This window comes from Accipiter gentilis, chromosome W (assembly GCF_929443795.1).
Source record: "Accipiter gentilis chromosome W, bAccGen1.1, whole genome shotgun sequence".
NCBI classification, from domain to species: domain Eukaryota; kingdom Metazoa; phylum Chordata; class Aves; order Accipitriformes; family Accipitridae; genus Astur; species Astur gentilis.
Genome location: NC_064918.1, coordinates 11,895,095 through 11,915,446, shown reverse-complemented (window position 1 = coordinate 11,915,446; position 20,352 = coordinate 11,895,095). Strand labels below are relative to the sequence as shown.

General features: G+C 37.3%; 1 protein-coding gene across 8 annotated transcripts in view; it reads right to left on the bottom strand.

The window, feature by feature from the left end:
- Positions 1–2,375: 2,375 nt before the first annotated feature.
- Positions 2,376–20,352, bottom strand: part of LOC126035233 (adenomatous polyposis coli protein-like) — a 119,272-nt gene continuing 101,295 nt past the window's right edge. For 7 of the 8 annotated variants that reach the window (XM_049793471.1, XM_049793472.1, XM_049793475.1 and 4 more), the window contains 4 exons: positions 19,380–19,457; positions 14,731–14,847; positions 13,511–13,725; positions 2,376–12,995 (listed from right to left, as the gene is read on the bottom strand). In XM_049793471.1, coding sequence (XP_049649428.1) covers positions 6,449–12,995; positions 13,511–13,725; positions 14,731–14,847; positions 19,380–19,457 — 6,957 coding nt within the window. In that variant the 3' untranslated portion in view covers positions 2,376–6,448. The remainder of the gene's footprint in view (positions 12,996–13,510; positions 13,726–14,730; positions 14,848–19,379; positions 19,458–20,352) is intronic. The other variant, XM_049793478.1, reaches the window with a different exon arrangement.

The following is a 20,352-nucleotide window of genomic DNA, read 5'->3' as shown; positions in this document are numbered from 1 at the left end:
CTTCTAACTATATCTCAAAGCCTAAAGTGAACAAAAGAGTGCAAAATATGCACGTGTATATAAATATGTGTGTGTTGGGAATCCAACTAATCTATGTCCCTTAATAGTCTCTAATTAGAGACTAAAGAATTGCATTCATTATGTAAAAGAAAGACTTAGGAGTTAACTGAGTCTCTACTGTGCTTAAAAGTCATAATGAAATAAGATCTCTTGTGAAGCTCTTGTAAATAATGGAGACAGATTATGGACTTACATCATGCTGGAACTAGATTTTATTCTGTTAGTTCATTTTAAAATGAAACATGCAAGAGAACAGAGAGGTCTACTGGTGAATTCTATGTTTCTCTATGTCTTTTTTCCACTTGTTGTTTATATGAAACATGTGACTATCACCAAAATGAAACAAAATGGGTTTTTAAGACATTAGTTCTGATACACTCTATCATTGCCTGAGTACCTTTACAGCAAGTTCCTTTTTGATTAAACTGTATTTTAATACAGAAAAATGACACATAACTTCTAGCAGTAGCCAAGAAAAGAATGACAAGGTACAATCAAGAGGAAATTTTATATAACACTGCAAGTAATAAATAAGTTATGCATAGCAAGACTAAATTCAGAATTAGTATACTGTGAAACAAAATACATTATAATAGCTGAAAGAAGAATTAATTACAGAGTTAGGATATAAACGGTAATGCATCTCAGGCAGAAGCAAACAACAAAACCAAAGGAAAGAATTGTGGGCTGAGTTGTTAAAGAGAAACAACATTTACAGGTGGGAAAATGCATCCAAACTCAGAGGATGATGATTTTATTCTTTGCGGAGAACCAGCACAAGCCTTATGCATCTTAAATCCCACCAAGAAGTAGGGCATAAGAGATATTCAGTTTGTACGTAGGTCTTGGGCTTGTACTCTGGACAGAAGTGCATTTCACTGAGTGAACAAGCTCCCTCTAAATCTTCATAATATCCTAATTGCAATTCTACAGCCACTCAGGCAAAGGATGCTTGTACAAACAGCAAAATTAGAAGAGTTTCCTCAAATCTTGAAGTGACAGAAATTCATAAATACATAAACCCAGGACTGTTTGGAAATTTCATGAGAAATAGATCACTTGCAAAACTTTGCTAGGGAAGCATTACCCAGTCTTCCAATAAGTAAATAGCACATCAGGTAGACTGAAAGTTGACAGCAGAAAACCTAGGTATTAAAACCACACCTTATATTAATCTGGACATTACCAATTCATTCAGACACCTACAGTACTGTTGTAAATTCCCTTGCACTTCCAATATGTAACCAAACACAACACATAACCAATCAACTTACCACTTTGACCAAAACCTCAACCTTAACTACATTAACATTCTCTATAAACACATTTACAGATAAAATCTGTTATTCTGTATACAGGAAACCATGAAGCAGGGATGAAGTTTCTATATGTGATTTGAAATGGAAGAAAAAAAAAGCATAAGCATTTTTTCAGGTTATACTTAAAAGTGCAAAGGACATGGCTGTGGAAGCAAAGAGTGAATACATTTGGGTGATTTGGTATCAATAAAGTCCTCAAAGTTGTAAGCATTTGGAGGAAGTCAGGCTGCTTATTGACTGACAATTCACTTCTAATTCACAGCTTTATCTGGATCACACATCTCATCAAGAACAAAGCTGTCAGGTGGATGAGACTGCAAGACATTACAGTAGGTATATGAGGTTATGTTTAGGTGGAAGTCTACATGGGATTTTAGAAACACTCTTACAGCTGTTCATATTATTTAATGAGAGCTAGGTGAGAAAAAAGTTTGGGAGGCATATAGTAAAAAGAGAATACAGGAGCTTCTAAGAGTTCACCTAAACATTTTCCAAATCATCTCTAAAAGTAGTACTGTCTTCATTAGGGAAGGGATATGTTTTCCCCCCTTCAAGCCTCTTTGAGAAAACAACTAGTTGCAGTAAATCTTTTTATTGGATGCAGTATTCCAAATTTAAAATTTGTCATCCAGAAGTTTATATATGGTAGAAAAATTGGTCCTTTGGAAAATTTTGATGAAGAAAAATTTATTTTCTATGAACACAAACTATAGATTAACATAATACTTCTGCAGAAACTTGTGAGAGTTTCCAGGATAAAGATTTGTCTGGAACATAATACGTTTAAATGCAAAGTGCTTGGGGCTATTAGGCAGTTCAGAGTGAACAACAGTTAGAGTCCAAAACTTTAATATGTTTTTGCTGTCTCAAAAAGGATGAAAAACAGTTCTGAAGCTTGGCATACCAGTTTAAAATTTCATGTAATGGTTTGTTCCAATATAACACTCACCACTCATAAAGGAAGCTATCCCACCCTCTCCTCCCATCAGTCCTAGCTGTTTGCAATCTTCTTTCTGCTGACTCAGGCAGCACTTCAATGCACTAAAGCAGCACTAATCTTATTCCCCTGCCAATTCTGTCAGGTAAGAGTTGAATTGGCTCACTGAAGGGTTGGACGAGCGCCAGACTGCAGGAGCAGTCAGGAGCATGGGAAAGGAGAAGGAAACTTCTTTCAACAGTGTAAGCTGCTACTTCAGAAACAACATGCAGTCTTTACCCTTAAAAAAGAGCGAAGACATCTATTAATAAACTGCTTATTATCTTCTTGGTAATCCCCATTTCTCTTACCTCTGACTGGGGAGGGGACACAGACAGACAGCTAGGAAATATTCTGAAGTGAAGATTAAGGAATTCGGCTGTCAGATTAGCATACATAAGTTTTTTTCAGTTTCATGGCCTACTGTTATACTTTAAAAATAAAATCTCATTAATTTGTGGACAAATGTTATTGTCCTTCCTACGCAGTTTATGTACTTTATTGGAGAAGATATGAAAGTATATCCTTGGGGAAGTATGGCTGACAGTCTGAAATTATCAATTATTTCCTTTTCTCCCCTTTGCCCAAGACACAACAATTAACTTCCCCAAAGCTATCAGAGATAGTCCACATTGAAGAATACAGTATAAACTATATTTGTATTCTGAAGCCAAGTCTTGCTTGAAACAATACTCCAGTCATGTCAGGAAATCCTGGCATCTAAGCTGGCATCTCTGAGAAAGAGTTTTGAGAATTATGTTTAAGCTTTCACAGGGAGAATTGCACATGAAAAATATAAATAGTTTAGTTCCCTTTTCAAGTCTGCAATATTTAGTCAGAAGAGCTTTCACAGAAATTGAGCAATAACCTTACTATGGCACACTTATGTAACTTCCAGAGAGAAACTAAAATGAATGTACATTTAAAACAATGAACTAATTAGAATTTGTGGGGAGGTCAGGTTTCCAGTTTTCACAAGAGGACAAAGCTGTCAGTCTGAAATCAGCTTTATGAATATATTTAAAGTGTAAACTGATTTTCAAGTACAAGTTTGATATATACTGGAAATGGTAAGGACAACTAAAGGTCTACATACAAATCGCAAAAGTTCTGCCAAAATCTAGAGAAATAAAGGCAGTGCATCTCAGAAGAACAGCAAAATGAGTCTTGGTTTCCTTTGCTCCTTGCTTTTCCTCCTTTTGCCTTGACATAATGTCCTGTCACCTCCTGTGGTGACTTCATAGAAATAAAACCAAGGAAGAAGAGTAAATCTTTAGCAGCATAAACCAAATATGGCTATCAATCTTAGGCATCATAACTTTGTATCCTAATCACTAACATAAATCAAACATCATGGATGTCCTTAAATATTCAAAAAGGCTCTTAATGCATACTAAGCATTTTAGATATAGGATCAGAGAAATGTAGGTCTGGAAGGAATTTCAAAAGGTCACCTAAGTCCATCTCTCTGCATACAGGCAATATGAAATATACTAAAGTCCATCCCTGAGAGATGTTTGCTAAACCTCTTAAAACTTATATAATGAAAATTTAACAACTCCCATGGGAAGCATATTTTAGTGTTTCACTACCCTTATAGTTGGAAAGTTTAACTTACCTATCTTTGCTACAAATATAAGCTAGTTATGAGGATATTAAGAGAAACTTCCCAATTATAATGATCATGAAGTACCTCCAAGACTACCTAGAGAAGCCATTATAATTTTTTAAAGACATTCTGGTGTTTGATACACATACAATTATTTTGTTATAAAACTGAAATCAGAATTTCTTTATATTTAACTTTAAACTCTTAAATCAACAGGATGTAGATGTAAAGCTGACATTAACTGACAATCCTGGATTACGTGGTATAACTTCAAATTAATAGTTAAAAACCTAGCACAAAAAAAATCTCACATCATTTATAAGAAAAAATTTCTTGCATTTTAAACACAGGAATGGTGTTCTGTATTCTACTCCAATGCAAAGTCTTGACTTTGAACAAATCACATAATCTCTCTCTGTCTCTATTTCATCTTTAAAAGGACAATAACATTCATATCAAAGGTTTTGTGAGGACTACTATATAGAAAATATTTTAAATGTTAACATGAGGAGTGCTGTTTACAGATTCACCAGATGATACAGAAGTATGGCATGTCTATAAGCAAATTTGATGGGAGACAAAGAACAAAAGAGCAAATAAGATACCACTTCTTCCAAAAAGATATTTTGTTATTGGCTTTTAAACTAATCTAAATTGATTTCTGTCTGCTGATAGTATCTCATTTCTGTTCATAAAAAGTGCATGACATATGCTGAATTTAAGATAAAAATAGATTCATCTCAGTATCAGGTGAAGTACAAAAGCCACAGATGTGATAGTCTGCAATTGTGTTAAAGATACCATAAAGTTAAATTGCTCTATTTCAGTGCTTCCTGAAATCAGGGCATTTTGAAACCTGATTACCAATTATTTAGAATGCTAACTTTAGAATAGTCAAGATACAACAAAAATGAGATACCATTTCATGGTTCATTAATCATGCACAAAATGGCAAATGTTATGTTATCTCCTAAGCGTTTCTACCTTGACCCAAATCTCATCTAAATTCAGGCTATATTTTTAAAGGTTTTAGCACAAACCATATTCACATCAAAAAGACCTGTGGCAGCAAATGTCCTGTTTTCCATATAAAACTTTTTCCACTATGATAACACATTTCTTGTCATAGGATTTTTGCAATATTTTCCCTTGATCATTTTTTTAAAAATAAATAAATAATGCATTAAGATTTCAAATAAATTAAAGTTTCATCTTATAGTCACTATTTCACATTGTACATTATTTTCCCCAATTAAAAGTAATATTTATAAAACAAAAGTGTGGGGTTTTTTTAAAATCCAATATTGTTTCAGGCTTGCAGTCATGAAAACAATTATACTGCTTGGCTTCTGGAAATACCCTGCTTTTAGCCTTGTTATGCACCTGAGATGTGTGAAACTGTCTCAATTGCAAATATAGTACAGAAGACCTAGGGCCTGATCCTGCAGTGGGTATAAGCATCCAACAACAGCCATTTGTCAGTGATAAAGAAGAGTGAATATTGGAGGTGCAAGATTCTGCTGGATCAGGCCTTAAGTGTAAGTGCATTATACAACACATTATAAAGTGACATCTCAAAATAAAATATGTTTTTATGTAATGCAGAAGTAACACAAACAATTTACATATAGTAATAATTTATTCTGAAATGTTTATTTTAGTCTCTGTTGAGACATCACCCATGTCTCATTAACAGAAGAGCAGCCACCTCACCTCAAGTACCAGAATATATAACAAGTTACCGCATAGCAAAAAAATTCTACTTACTTTAAGATAAAATCTAGTTCAGGTAAAATAATTTTGTTCAAGGTTTTACAGTTACACAGTTGTCCATTTTTTTGTGGAGCACAAAGAAAGTGCAAATTGTTGCACCATAACTATCTATGCGCATTATGTGACCACAGAAATGTTAATCATTAGTTCAGAAAATGAACGATCAGTTCTATTCATGCAGGAAAGCAGGCTGGGAAAACTTGTTCAGCAGAAACCATAGTACTGTGAATTTCACAGCCACATGATTAATTATTGTGTTAGAAGGATTCACAAATACTAAAACTGAGTTACTTTTTTTCATAAATAATACGAATTCTTCCCCGATGTCGTTTAGTCAGTCTGTAATCCATAAACAATTGATAAAGCAATATGACTGTATCATCTCTATCTGTAATGCTCATGATTTCAAGACAAGCAATGTTTAAAGGATTATGGGATGGGATGCTAATTAAATATGATAAACATACTGTACAAATATAATTGCATTAGCAATTTTATTCCAAGCTGTCAATTAGGCATTCCTCCAAAATATTACTGGTGAAGACAAAGTATACTATCAAATATGGCTTCCAGAACAAGGACCCCCTAACAAGAATCAAACCTATTTACAAAAGATAAAAACAACACCCATTCTTTCAAGTTTCATTTGAAACAAAATTTCTAAATAGCTGCTGTATATAATACATAAATTGCATTTATTTTTTTATTTACTTAAACAGAAGTCACCAGGTAAGAGCCAGAATGACGTTTAGGGCTCTGAGTTCTGCTGGAGTCTGTATTTTCAGTCTTTGAGTCATGTTTCTTTGTACTGTTATTTATTGGCGTTGGTATTTGTGATGGCCGAGCAGAACTGTTGTCTGCACTACTCTTCCTGGGACTTGGACTGTAGTTGAAAGGAGTAACTCTTGCTGCAACAGTACCACTGGGGGAGTTATGTTTGCTCGAGCTACTGGAACTGAATGGTGTACGCTCACTAACAGTACTTTCATTATTTTGTGGTGTAGGAACAGGATTATTCTGTACAGGTTTTGCTTCCGTTCCTTTCTTATCTGGACTGTCTATCTGAAAGAAAGAGTTTGGACAATTTTCTAAAGCAATGGTACAAACAGGAACATTTCCATTCCCTGGATTTTGTTTTTCATTAATCTCTTTAGAATCTTTATCATTCACACTCCCTTTCTCTGAAACACCATCAATAACAGGGGTAGTATTTCTAGTTGGGGATCTTCCAGATTGAGGTTTATTAATAGGGCAGTCCTCTATCCTCACCCACACATCCTCTGTCTTAGAGACAGCTGGTGCCATCTGATAAATTAGAGGTTTGGAATCAGAGTCATTTGTTGCACCTGAGGAAGAATACTGAGGATCATTCTTTATTTGAGGAATTTCATTTTCTTTTATTTTTCTCCAAGTACCTTTTGCTGGTGCTTGACTTTCTTTACTTTGTTTGTGTATAGAACTTCCATGTTGCTTTTCATCTTCACTTTTTGCCTTTTCACTGGATTCTGAAGAAGCTGACAGAATTGAGGAAGAACTTCCAGTTCTTCGCCAAGTGCTTACACGAGGAAGTGATGAGGAATGCTTACTATGTTCACGCTTCCATGTTCCTGATCTATTGATTAGCAATCTAGATGGACTCTCAGAATGAGAACGAGCTATGTTATGATGTTTTGCTGGTCTCCCATCATATTCTGCAGAAGGACTCAGATTAGGAGGTAAATTTTGCCAACCACTAGTCTGGGCAGTTAAATGAGTGGATAAAGACATATTGGGAAGAGATGGACTTAAAACTGGAGTCTGTATTTGGGACCTAGTGGGAGAGCCTGGCCTATAAAGAGACAGAGATTCAAATGAAGCAGACTCTTCTAATTTCTGTCTTAGAGTTGGACTTGAAGCTTCTTTAATAAAAGTTGACTGACGAACCAGAACAGGTCTTTCAGATCTGTCAGATTCACTTCCACTAGATTTTGTGGATGACATTCTGGATAGTTCAGCCTTTTTGTTTGATACACCACTATTGAGAATTTGGTTTAATCCTTTTGAAACAGACTCACTTCTGGGAATGCCACTGGTACTCTTAGGTAAAGCAGTTTGCTTTGTAAGGTTTTGTTGGCTCATCTGCCTGCCTGGTGCTGTATATAACATTCTTCTTGAACTTGAAGATTTAGTTGAAGCTGTACTAGGAGATGATGTCCTTGGCAACTGAGAAAGTCTGTTGGGAGGACTTATACCATTTCTTCCTGGGGAAATTGAGTTTCGACCTGGAGATTGCAGAGGCCTGCTTAATGGCTGCTGTTGAGGTCTAGAAGGAGTGGAGTCTCTAGATCCTGATCTAGAAGGTCCTTTACTTGATCCGCTCTGTTGAGATGGTTGCCTAGTTACAGGAGCTGACTCAGGTTTCACTAATAACTTGAGTCCTCTTGAAGAAGTAATGGAACTTTGGCTTTCACTGGGACTCTTGGAGTTTGTATTTTTTAGTGGGGGACCTTTTGTGGAAACAGGACTAGTACTTGAGGAACTATTTCGAACTCCAGGAATATGAATCATTGTCCTACCACGTGAAATTGAAGTCATACTTGTTTGCTGTGGTTGCTTTAACTGACTTGAAACTTCTGATTTGGAGCAAGCTTTTCCTGTAATTATACTTTTATATACCTTTTTTCCTCCTTTGATTCCCTTATTTTCAGATTCTACTTTTTTAGACTCCAATGTACTCTTCTCTCCTGGCTTAAGAATTCTTGGACCTTTATTACTAGTAAAAGGCTTTTCTTCTTGGTCTGGGGTAAGATGAAATGGTGATCCCAGAGAAATACCAGATTTTAATGAAAGGATAGAGTCAGAGTCTGATGAAGCTTGTCTAGTCAGTGATGCAGCAGCTGCAGCTTGATGCAAGCTACTAACTATAGAATTTGCACCTTCTTGTATAGCTTTCCAATCAAAGTTCTCTGAATCAGGTGAGAAACCATGTTCTGAATCTGGCCTCTGTATCTCTCTCAAATCCAGTGTTAAATCTTCTGCCAATATATCACCCATATTTCTGGAATTATTTTTTTCACTTTCACTCTTTACTTTTGAGGGTTTTTTCTTTTTAGGCATAGCAGAACTAATGCATTCCTGCAACAGATCATCTTCTGAGTCAATACTAAGAGAACTGAGAGAGCTGTTTCTAGAGAAACATACAGGAGTATCTTCAACATGAAATGCTTTAGGTGCATAACCAGAAGTCTGAGGTCCATTTGATTCTATCTGTGAATCAGGAGCCTCAGTTTGTTTTGCATGTTCACTTTCTTTGTTGTTTTCTTGATCAATATCACTGAGGGAACTAAGAGATGAATTGCAAGAAAAACACACAGGTGTGTTTTCAATAGCAAAATTCTGTATTTTCTCATCTGTAGCTGCTCCTCTGTCTGGAATATCTTTAGTTGACTGAGAGAAAGTTTTAGGTTGGCTTCTGCCTGTTGGGTATTTTTGACAAACTTGTGTCCTATTACTTGGTTGCTGATTTGAAGGCTGTTCTGTATTAGTACAGTCTTCAGTTTCTGTTTCCTTTGCTTTTCCTTTTCGCAATTCTGCCTTCTCCCTTGAAAGGTCAACATCATCATCATCAAAATCTAAAGAACTTAGAGAATCATTCCGTGAAAAACAATAAGGAGTTCCCTCAATAGGTGTGTAATGATGAAGGGAATCAAATGCAAAGCTTCCTTTAACATGCTCTTCATTATTTGGAAGTTTGTCATTAAAATATCTTGAATTATTTTTAAGATTCTGTTTCTTTGTGTCTCTGTTCTCTGAATAGCTTCTTTCATTATTAATATAGCTTTTAGGCTCTGTGTTTTTTCTTACATGTGCTCTATATTCATTATTTTGGGGAATGGGCTTTACTGGTGATGTTGGCTTCTTTTTATAACATTCTGACTGATTTTTGTTACTTACAGATAAAGATGCTTGTTGAATTTGATCCATTATCTTCTTCACTCTGAAAGGTTTGTGACTTTTTCCTTTTGGCATAGCTGAGTTAATGCATTCGGCCAGAATATCACCCTCTTCTGTTTTGTCATCATCCAGTCCTGGGGCAGTCCTAGTTGAGCTTTTTGCTCTCCGAGAGTCATCTGTACTTATACCTTCTGTAGGAATGGTGTCTCTCTTTTCAAAATTCCCTGACTCTGCCCTTGTACCCACATTCTCTACATTGGCCAACTCATTTGGTAGTGATTCTATTGTGAGGTCACTCAAAGATGTAGCTGTTGAAAAATTTATTGGTGTATCCTCAACAAAATATACCCATGGCATATCATCTCCAGGTGTAAAACTCACACGCTTTTGGGACTGTGATCCAGTTTGTGAAGGCAAAAGTTTGAAAACTGGCAGTTGGCTTGGCTTTCTGGTTACAGGAGGAGGTATTTTTAAAGCAGATGCTTGAGAAGGCTTTTTGGCTTTACGTGAAGATTTTGTTGGCATTGCAGATATAATACATTCTTCCAATATTTCAATATCATCATCATCGGAATCATCCATAATGTCTTTTTCTGCTTCAGTAGGCTTCTCTGCTTTCTTCTCTTGGTTATCCTTTGTATCATCTGGCTGTTCAGGTTCTGCTTCATTTCCATGTTCATTTTCATGTACAGGAGGCATTATTCTTAACTCTACATCTTTCTGTATAAACGGTTCATCAAGACTCAGACCACTTAGGCTAGAAGAGCAAGAAAATCCATCTGGTGTACTTTCTGTGGCAAAATGTAATAATGTATCAGCATCTGGCAGTACCTGAACTCTTTGAACAGCTTCATTTATAGCTACCTGTCTAGGACCAGACTCTCTCTTTTCTGCATTAGGTACTTTGCCTTTAGCTACTTCCTTCTTTACTTGAGCTCCTTGAGCAGGGGGGGGAGTTTTACTTCTGCTTGGAGGCATTGTTTGTCCAGGGCTGTCTGGAAGATCACTGGGACTTATAATACCACTTACCATTCCACTGCAAGGCTCACTTTGAACTGAACTAGCAATTGAATGGCTTTCAAAACTATCCAGGGAACTTACAGAAGTACATCTGCTAAACATGAGTGGAGTCTCCTGCACGTAATGTTCTGGTGGACTTTTAGGAGTGTGTGCACCATTCTTTGAGGGAGATTTGGCACCTGAAGAAAATTCAACAGCTTTATGTCTAGAAGAGTCAGAAGGAGATAAACTAGGAGTCTGAAGTCTACTAGATTTTGTTCTGATGTGCTGAGGTGCTGATGCAACTTCACTTACTGCACCTTCTGTAGACAGAATCCCATTGTTTTCCTTTAGTTCTGCTCTCTGTAATGTGTTATTAGCATCTGTCACATGCGTGGATTGATCACGTCCTATTTCATCTTCAGCTGATGACAAAGACGACAAAGAGCTACACCTTGAAAAACATATTGGTGTATCTTCGACACAGTAAGTTTGTATAGTTTCCTGATTAATAGAGGGAGTCTTACAGGAGGCAGTCTTCTGAGCATGACTGCTTCTACTCTGTGCAGAACCTGGGTGAAGCTGATTCTGTCTCTCTGAACTACCTGAAGGGGTTGATATGTTCCCACAGCTTGAGGAAATATGATCAGTTTTAGTGCTTTGCACTGATGAACTGTTTGAAAAAGCAAAAGATGGCTTCTGAGAAGAGGGATGAATTTCTGTTGAATATTTTAGACTATAATCAATAGGCTGATCAACATGATGTTCCTCTTCATTGTACTTTATGCTGTAATTGGTTGGTCTGTCTTCTTCCTCTTTGTGTTGTTCCTCCTCAGAGTAGCGTTCACTATAGTTGGTTGGCTTATCATTGTCATAATCATCAACCTGGCACAAGGACTGGTTTACTTTTTGATTCATTCCAAGAGTTGAGCCTACTCTGCTCTGCTCTGAACCATTAGATCCTCTTGATGTAAAAGAAGAAACACACTCTTGCTGTCCAAAAGGTGACTGATATTTCATGTGCTTATCATCTACACTTTCAGTGTATGTGGAATAAGTTGCATTTTGGCTCCTTAACTGCCTTTGTTCATTTTGTTTTATTTCATCATCTATTATATGCTTAGGCCTTGCCCATCTTTCATTCTGAGAGGGACTTTGCCTTCCAGAATTTAACTGTTCATCTGAATATTTAAGACTATAATTAATAGGAGTGTCTAGCTCTTCATCATTGTCATCCATATGATTTGCACTATGTATCTTATGTGCCAAGTCAGCTGGGTATTGACCATAACTACAAAATTTACTTTCATCATCTTCCGAGTAAGATTCAACAGAAGGTTTCATTTGGCCTCTTTTACCATAGCCATCACTGCTGCTGACACTATTTAAACTATCATTTGAAGCTCTCTTGTATTCCATTTTTGTATAAAGCGTAGGACATGTCCTGTTTGAATTCTCAGATTTAGGAAAGTATGTATTTGAGTGAGTATGGGCAGCAGCTGTTCTTCTTGGGACATTTCTGTCTTCTGTCAAACAGTGCATTTCAGAAGTAGAACAAGAACTTCTGTCTTCTTGTGGAATATGCATGCTTGTTACTTTTTCCATAACTTTGGCAATCTGAGCTGCAGCACTAATCTGCATTCCTGTTCTCTTAGAGGAGTTCCCAGTATTCTCTGTAACTGGATGATAGCTACTTAAATCTACTGCTCCATCCCTATCGAAACTTCTGTCTTTCTCAGATCGAGAGTTTTCTATGTTTCCTCTACTAGAGGAAGAGGAGCCAGGCAATACTGTAGCATTTAAATATGGTGAAAGTGTAGTCATATGACCAGTATTAAAACTCTCTGATCTGCAAATCCCATCATCATGTCGACTGGAATCCAAAACATACTCATTGTATATATTTTGCTTATGTCTCTGTTTATTATGGTGAGATGCTTTTGGGCTTAAATTATCTATGTTGTCAAAAGTCTCTGATAAATGCTGAGCATCTAATTCTGCTTCCAGTGCCTTTTGTTTTCTAACATGAAGAGATGGTAAGCTTGATCCTGGAGACATAATGTTGGCATCCTTGTATTTTGCTGGCCTATTTGCCATCAGGTTTCTTAGAGCTGCAGCACTGCCCATTGCTATCATTTTGTGTTTTGAGTGAATGAGATTTTTGAGCATGCTCACTGCTCCCATGTCCCACAGTGCCTCCTGATCTTTTGCATTTCGTGCAGAAAGATTCCACAGGGTCCCACATGCATTGCTGACTATTGTCAAACTGTGTGACTTCAAATGCTGTAACAAGGTTTGTAAGCAGCTGTTCTCTCGCAAGGTTTGCCTGGTGTTGAGTGATTGAAAACAAAAATCATTAAGTGGCATTTCAAAAGGATAAGAGATGAAGCAAAACAAAAACCTATTAGCTATAGGCAAGTTTAATCCATAGTAAGGATAATTATGAATTCTTCAGTGCAAATTCATCTTATTTTTTCCTCAAATTTTCATGTGAATGTTAATCAAATCCTATACAAATATGAACAGTTTGCTCCCACACTATCCTCTCCATATAAACCATTCCAGGTGGTTTCCTATGGCTGATAATAACTTATGAATTTCCTCTCTCTTTCCAGGAAAAGCGTTTAGTACAATTCATCATTTAACAAGCAGCAGATATATTAATCCTTTTGCATATTCCTGTTATCTAAATTAAATACTTGCCTTATCAAATCCATTAAAAAATGAATGCTTAATTACTATACTTAAAACATGCATTCATATTAAGACTTGGTCATACAAACTATTCAATATACTTTTGGTACCACTACTGATTTTCAGAAAAATAGAATGTATATTCACCTGTGTTCCTCATTAGTAGCAATTAAGCTAGAAACATTTCTTAATATTCCTCCTCCACTTTCTATAATGGCTAAAGTGTTTGTTTGGCTCCGGTATGTCAGGGTACCAACTAGAAATGCAAGAGCACCATCAACAGCACATATATCACCTTTGTTCTCAGTACAGTGTGCTGACAAATTCCATAAGGCACTCAAAACGCTTTTTAGGGTGGATTCCTAGGAGAAGAATAAAATGACAGAATTAGAGAGTTTTCAACTATTGATCATAAGCCCTCAGAAGTATGTAAATTAGCTTCAAAGGACGTAGTGACAAACTTGTTTTTCTAGCTCTCATGGATGCAAAGATAGCTTTGGAAATGTGAACCAAGAATAACCTAAAGAAATAATTCCTGCTGAACCTGCACACAGTCTAAGAATACAGCTCAGAGACACAAACTGCCTCACTTATTCTAATCCAGATTTGCAAATAACAGAATTCATTGACCATGGAATTTAGCTTCTTTCCAGTTCACTGCAGATTTTGATTTTTGACTGGCATGAAACCTCTACTGTGTTGTATGTTGATGACCAATGTTTTGCTTTCTGTTTTACTGCATGTGCCACTATTTCTGTAGCTTTTTTTCACAAATGAGAATTAAGTGTGTTTAAGGCTCTACTTTCTGTGCTGATAAACTAGAGGCAAGCAGTGGTGCACACATAACTACTTTTGTTTGCTTCTCTCTCCTTTCCTCAGCTATGGATTTGCTATTGCCTGCCAGATAGTTTCAGAAATATGCACCACAATACTTGCCAGCTGCCATAACAGTAAAAATTTTGTAGATTAGCTGGCAGGGGACACTGGGATGGAATATAATCCTGTTGGGATATCAAGTAGACATCTCTAGAATGACAAATTCACAAAATCAGAAGATGGTTTTATTAAAACTGCAAAATTATAAAAAAGGCTATTGGAACAGCACAGCTCATGAAACTGAAGAGTGAAAGCTATCAACCCTTGTAAATAAAATTACAGAAACACTAGTAGTTCTCAGATGTCATTGCTATGTTGTGATCTGCTGCCCAGTTAACTCAAAGCAATTCTCTTCTTCAAAGGAAAGTACCTGAAACACCGCAAGTATTTTACTAACTGCTTATGTCAAAAAAGGATAACAATATTTGTATTTTGTGTAAAATTAATGCAATCCCTCCAAAATTTAGCTCATAATCATTTATATATGATACCTTCTTAACTTCTAAAGCACATTCCATCAATGCTTTCACACTTCCAACTTCACGTAGAGTCTTTTTACTGTTTACATCTGCTCGCCAGGACAAGTTCCTCAAAACACTTGCAACGACCTGCAAAACATGAAAGAAAAATAACGTATCTCAAAATAGCTACTCCTTTAGTAGGTTATCAGCATTTCTTCCTGGATTTCTGGAACACTACAGAATTCATTAACAGTGGCAATGTTCAGCTGCTGAACTAGCTTTTTTGCTGAAATTCACTTTTTGTTCTATTGCCAGCTAGACTGTCCTAAGATTTCAGTATTAAGTTTGATCAAAGGTACTGGCTTTTGTGTATAAAATAAATAAAGATTTGAAAGCAGGTTCCCTGCTTTCCACACTGGCTGAAAAACTGGACCAAAACCTCAGATTTGTGCTCTACTCTGCTGTAGACTTATTATGCAGTCTCAGGAGACAGATTTATATAATCTTTTTCCTCAGCTTTTCCACTTGTAAAGTAGGACAATCATACTAACCTGTCCCTCAGAGGTATGGTATGATTACCTTTATTAATGTTTATCAAGCTCTATGAATACACTTTGTCTTTTATAATCAGAATAGTTATCCATCGAAGATGGGTAGCCATTCAGCCTAGGTTCTTGTCCTTGGCAACAGCTAGACTGAGATGCTTCAAAGTGCAACTGTCAAGACAGTGGACAGTCATTAAATAGTTAACTCCATCCATTTATGGGCAGCTGTAAGCATGTATATCCCTCATTAAAATATATTTGATAGAATACTGTCTTCTATGGATGTGCTCATTATCACAAAAGTATATAACCTTGTTAGATTATGTGATAAAACCTCATCTGCACACCCACAAAGATGCTCAGAGAGGCAATGGCAGGTGGGGGACCCAAATAATACCCTGCCCCAGCTCCTCCCAGGCCCATTACAGGAGCCAGCAGCCCATCACAGGCCCCTCTGCAGAAGCACAGAGGAGCACACGGATGCACAGTGGCAGACAGGAACCCAAATTAAGGACTCAGAGGAAGGGCCCTCCTGTCCAGGACACTCCCAAGGCTGTCCCAGGAGAGCCATCAGCCCCATTATCCAGGTGTGAAACCCATCAAGGTAAGCACTCTCGGAAGCATCTTTCAGACTGAGAGGAGTTACTGCCCTGGGGTAAAGAACGCATTAGGGGATGCAAGGGAAGAGCATTTCAGGATTGCACAGGACTTATTATGGGATGTTTAGAGGAGGAACCAAAGGAGTGGAAAAGGAGAGATCTAGGTGATTTGGGGAGAAACAAGTGTAGGAAAATAGAGAAATGATGGGATAAGAGGGGCTGGACACATATAAATAGTTTGCTGGTCGGTATGCTTGTCTGGATACACCCTGCACTTGATCTCTCTTATGCATCTTCTTCCTGCATCTTCCTATCTTCTTATTAAATTCCTTACTAACTCTAACTTTCTAATGCCCTGGGTGAGGGTCATAGGGGCCTATGTGTCTGTGGTGACAGTAACAGGAGTGAGTGCAAGTGTGCAAGTGAGGGTGTGAGCAGTAGCAAATATCAAGATGGACTAGCTGGTGAATAGGTGAAGTGGCCTGGGAGCAAGGGGGTGAGTGGGTCTCTAAGGGCCAGTTCTGTGTGTGAGAGCACCTGTCTGTCTCTAGGGGCAAGAGCACGGGGGGGGGGGCGTGTCAGCTATTGGGACTTGGAAAGTCCTGGCCAGCTCTGTGTGTGTGTGTGTGCGCGCGCGCGCACGAGAGAGACGGTCTGTACCAGCAACTGAAGTAGGGCTTTGGTCTCAAGGGCTTCTATGTCCAGGTGCCAGCAACTGGGGAGACTGGGATCCAGGAGCCATCTACTGGGCAGAGTGAGTGTCTGAGCCCAGCTGCTGGAGGGATCCACCTTGCACATATACATATATATATTTCTCACTACTGCATCTCCATCCTGCTCAGCCACACAGGGGAGCAGGATAAGGCTGTTGCTGTGATTGTGAGAGTGCTCTGTGTGTCCGTCTGTTATCTTTGTGGCCAGCCGTGTACCTACGTACATATGTGGTGTATATGTGTCCTCTGTGTGTGCGTGCCTACTGGGAATACATTTTTAGCCCCACTGCTGGTTGGATCTGGGGGCAATGGAGCTGCAACAGCCTCGCCTCTGTTGGGATACTGGAATTGGCCCTCCCTAACAAAGTTCTTAAAAATATTACTGAACTATTGGTCTTGACATTTAATGGTTCATTTAAATTTGTTGGGTTTTATTTCAATGATAAAAATGAGTAACTGGCACAATTTACCTGTGTTACATCATTCTTTATGTTGTTTTACCTCTCTCATGTCCTCATTTGCTTACAACCAAAACAGTCTGTCTTTCAATACTTATAATAGTTTTTCAATATAAACATCTTTCAATGTTTAAAATAACTTATTTTACCTATCTCAAATCTTTTCTGCATTTTTCTGATCATTAGCTGATCAGAAATAAAAAAAAATATTCTATCTATTGCAAATTATTCTTTGCTTTTTAAACACTTGCTGCATATTGAGCAGATGCTTTTGTTGACTTGTCACTACAGTGATTTCAAGCTCTTGTTTTAAATGAACTGCAACCATTCAGAAAAGTAGTAATGTGTATGAACGGTTGCATTTACTTCTTCCAGCATACAGTACTTTCCATTTAAATAATGAATTGCCTGTGCTTCCTCACAGTCCTCTTTAATCTTGATAAATCTAAATAATTATACAACACTGGCACCCCGCAGTTGACTTCCTTTTCAAGAGTACTAAATATACTTAATATCTATCCTAATAACAAATCAGAGATTGTACCCAGTATCCTTTATTGTAATTTTAACTATTTTCTCAACCATAATTACTTAGCTTCTCAACTAGTGGGGAAATTCTTTTTGTCAACGGTGTCTTAAGATAGAAAGTCAATTTTACTTAAAATTGTTCTTTTATCTATTTTCTGATGATTCACTCAAACTGTGAGGAAAACAGGGTTTTCCCTTTCCAAAAGCTATTCTGATTTGTTTACATTATCTATTTATTCAAGTGGATTATAATTTCATATTTAATTTTAACTTCCACACCACTGAAGAACAGTTCTGTGCTCTCAACTCTCAGGACCACCCTAAGCACTTTATAATATTTAAGAAAAGACTGTTTATTTACAGAATATTTTTCTTTACACAGCATGAGACACTAGAAGACACATGCTGGTTTAACACCAAACACTTTGCTGACACTTGAACAAAGTTTCTCTAGGAGGTGCTGGTGTAAGAAGTGGGTATATATGTACTAAGAGAACAACCTTATCAAGTGTCATACAGATTCTCCTTTGAAGTAGAGCTTCCTCTACTGTTATTAGTCTATTATTTATTTGCTGCTAGTGTAGGAGGAGCCTCAGATGCCACAATACTCCATTAACCCTTAGGGTAATCCTAGTCCATTAGCACTATCACTAGTAAACTAAATCAGTGAATCTCAGATTGCTCGAATTTATCTTGAAAACTGGACTTCCACTAACAGATCAGGGTCATAAAAGTGAGTTTTGTAGCTGATGATATATATACTTTGGTGAGAAAAAAATTTGACCCAGAGTTAAGCATTTTTATAACCACAAAGTTGTACTTCATAATTTACAGAACAAATACAGGTACAAACTTTGCATTAAAGTTAATGCTGACAAGACAACATAAGAATGAGTATGAAAAAAAAGAGAATCAGACTGGGAAGGATGGAACATTTCAAAGAGATAGCCTAATTAAAAAAAGAGAAAGCACTCTATGAACAGAGCACCAGAAATCATAGAAACATAGCATCATAGAATCATAGAATCATCTAGGTTGGAAAAGACCCTTAAGATAATCGAGTCCAACTGTTAACCTAACACTACCTAGTCCACCACTAAACCATGTCCCTAAGCACCACATCTACACATCTTTTAAATACCCCCAGGGGTAGTGACTCAACCACTTCCCTGGGCAGCCTGTTCCAATGTCTGACAACCCCTTCAGTAAAGAAATTTTTCCTAATATCCAATCTAAACCTCCCCTGGCACAACTTGAGGCCATTTCTTCTTGTCCTATCACTTGTTACTTGGGAAAAGAGACCAACACCCACCTCACTACAACCTCCTTTCAGGTAGTTGTAGAGAGCAAGAAGGTCTCCCCTCAGCCTCCTTTTCTCCAGACTAAACAACCCCAGTTCCCTCAGCTGCTCATAAGACTTGTGCTCTAGGCCCTTCACCAGCTTCGTTGCTCTTCTCTGGACACGCTCCAGCACCTCAATGTCTTTCCTGTAGTGAGGGGCCCAAAACTGAACACAATGTTCGAGGTGCAGCCTCACCAGTGCTGAGTACAGGGGAACAATCACTTCCCTGCTCCTGCTGGCCACATTATTTCTGATACAAGCCTGGATGCTATTGGCTTTCTTGGCCACCTGGGCACGCTGCTGGCTCATATTCAGCCAGCTGTCATGAAAGAAGATACAAATTCAAGCATAAAAATAATTCATGGAGAGGCCAAATGAGTGAAAAGAAAGGAGAGCAGAAATACAACATTTTAATACAACTCAATGAAATTAAAGGGATGCAAGATGATGGAAATGTACAAGCCAAGGAAATATTTAATCTCAAAAGGAAGTACCTGCTGCAAGTCTTCACTTTCAGACTTCAATTGGGCAACAAGAGCTCTCATACAGTCCTTCATAGAACATAATGTAGCCTGTTAGAAATCAGGTGCAAAATGAAAATAGAGTATTAAATGACACATTAGGTGGCTTGATTGTGCATAATTCTTTGATATTTTAAGCTATTAATCTCTGAATTTCAAAAAAGCTTAGTAAAATGTTTCCAATAACAGATATTTGATCTACAATTATTAAAATTTTAAGCATAAATATCAGTTTCTATTCAGGCAAATACATAAGTGGTGAAATTGTGCTAAATTTTATACTTTTGGCAACAAGTCTAGGACCAAATCTGGAACACTAATAGTTTAGAAGCCTTCTTCATTATGTCCCAGATATGAAACTGGACACTCACCTGTAAGTTGGCAATGTGTTGTTACCTGATGTCTATTGAGTCTCACAATCATACTTTTTCTTTCAAATATGCATAATATGAAAAGTAATACGACAATTTAAAACTGACACAAATGCAACAACATTCCTGACTTCTGAAGACCAAATTACTTTTTAAGAATACACTAGTAATTGAAAAACTGGAAGGTATACATTAGAAAATGGTTGTGACAAAGCACAATTGAAAATTCTTCAAAAACAAATGTATGTTAGAAATGCGTTAGTCATTAGCTGGATAACGCATACATTTACATCACTGAATAGTTTAGTTTGTGCTATAAACCCAGTAACTTGCAGCAATTACTAATCAGATGATTTTAAGAGTCAGTATTTTGTGAAGCACTTCATTTGTAGGCGGGATTTGTTTCACTCTAAAACTGCAAGTAAAAAGTGAGTAGTATGAAATCTGGTTTTATTTTTGCAGAATCACAGAACAGTTGAGGTTGGAAGGGACCTCTGGAAGATATGTGGTCCAATCCCCCTACTCAAGCAGTGCCACCTGGAGCAGGTTGCCCAAGACCATGTCCAGATGGCTTT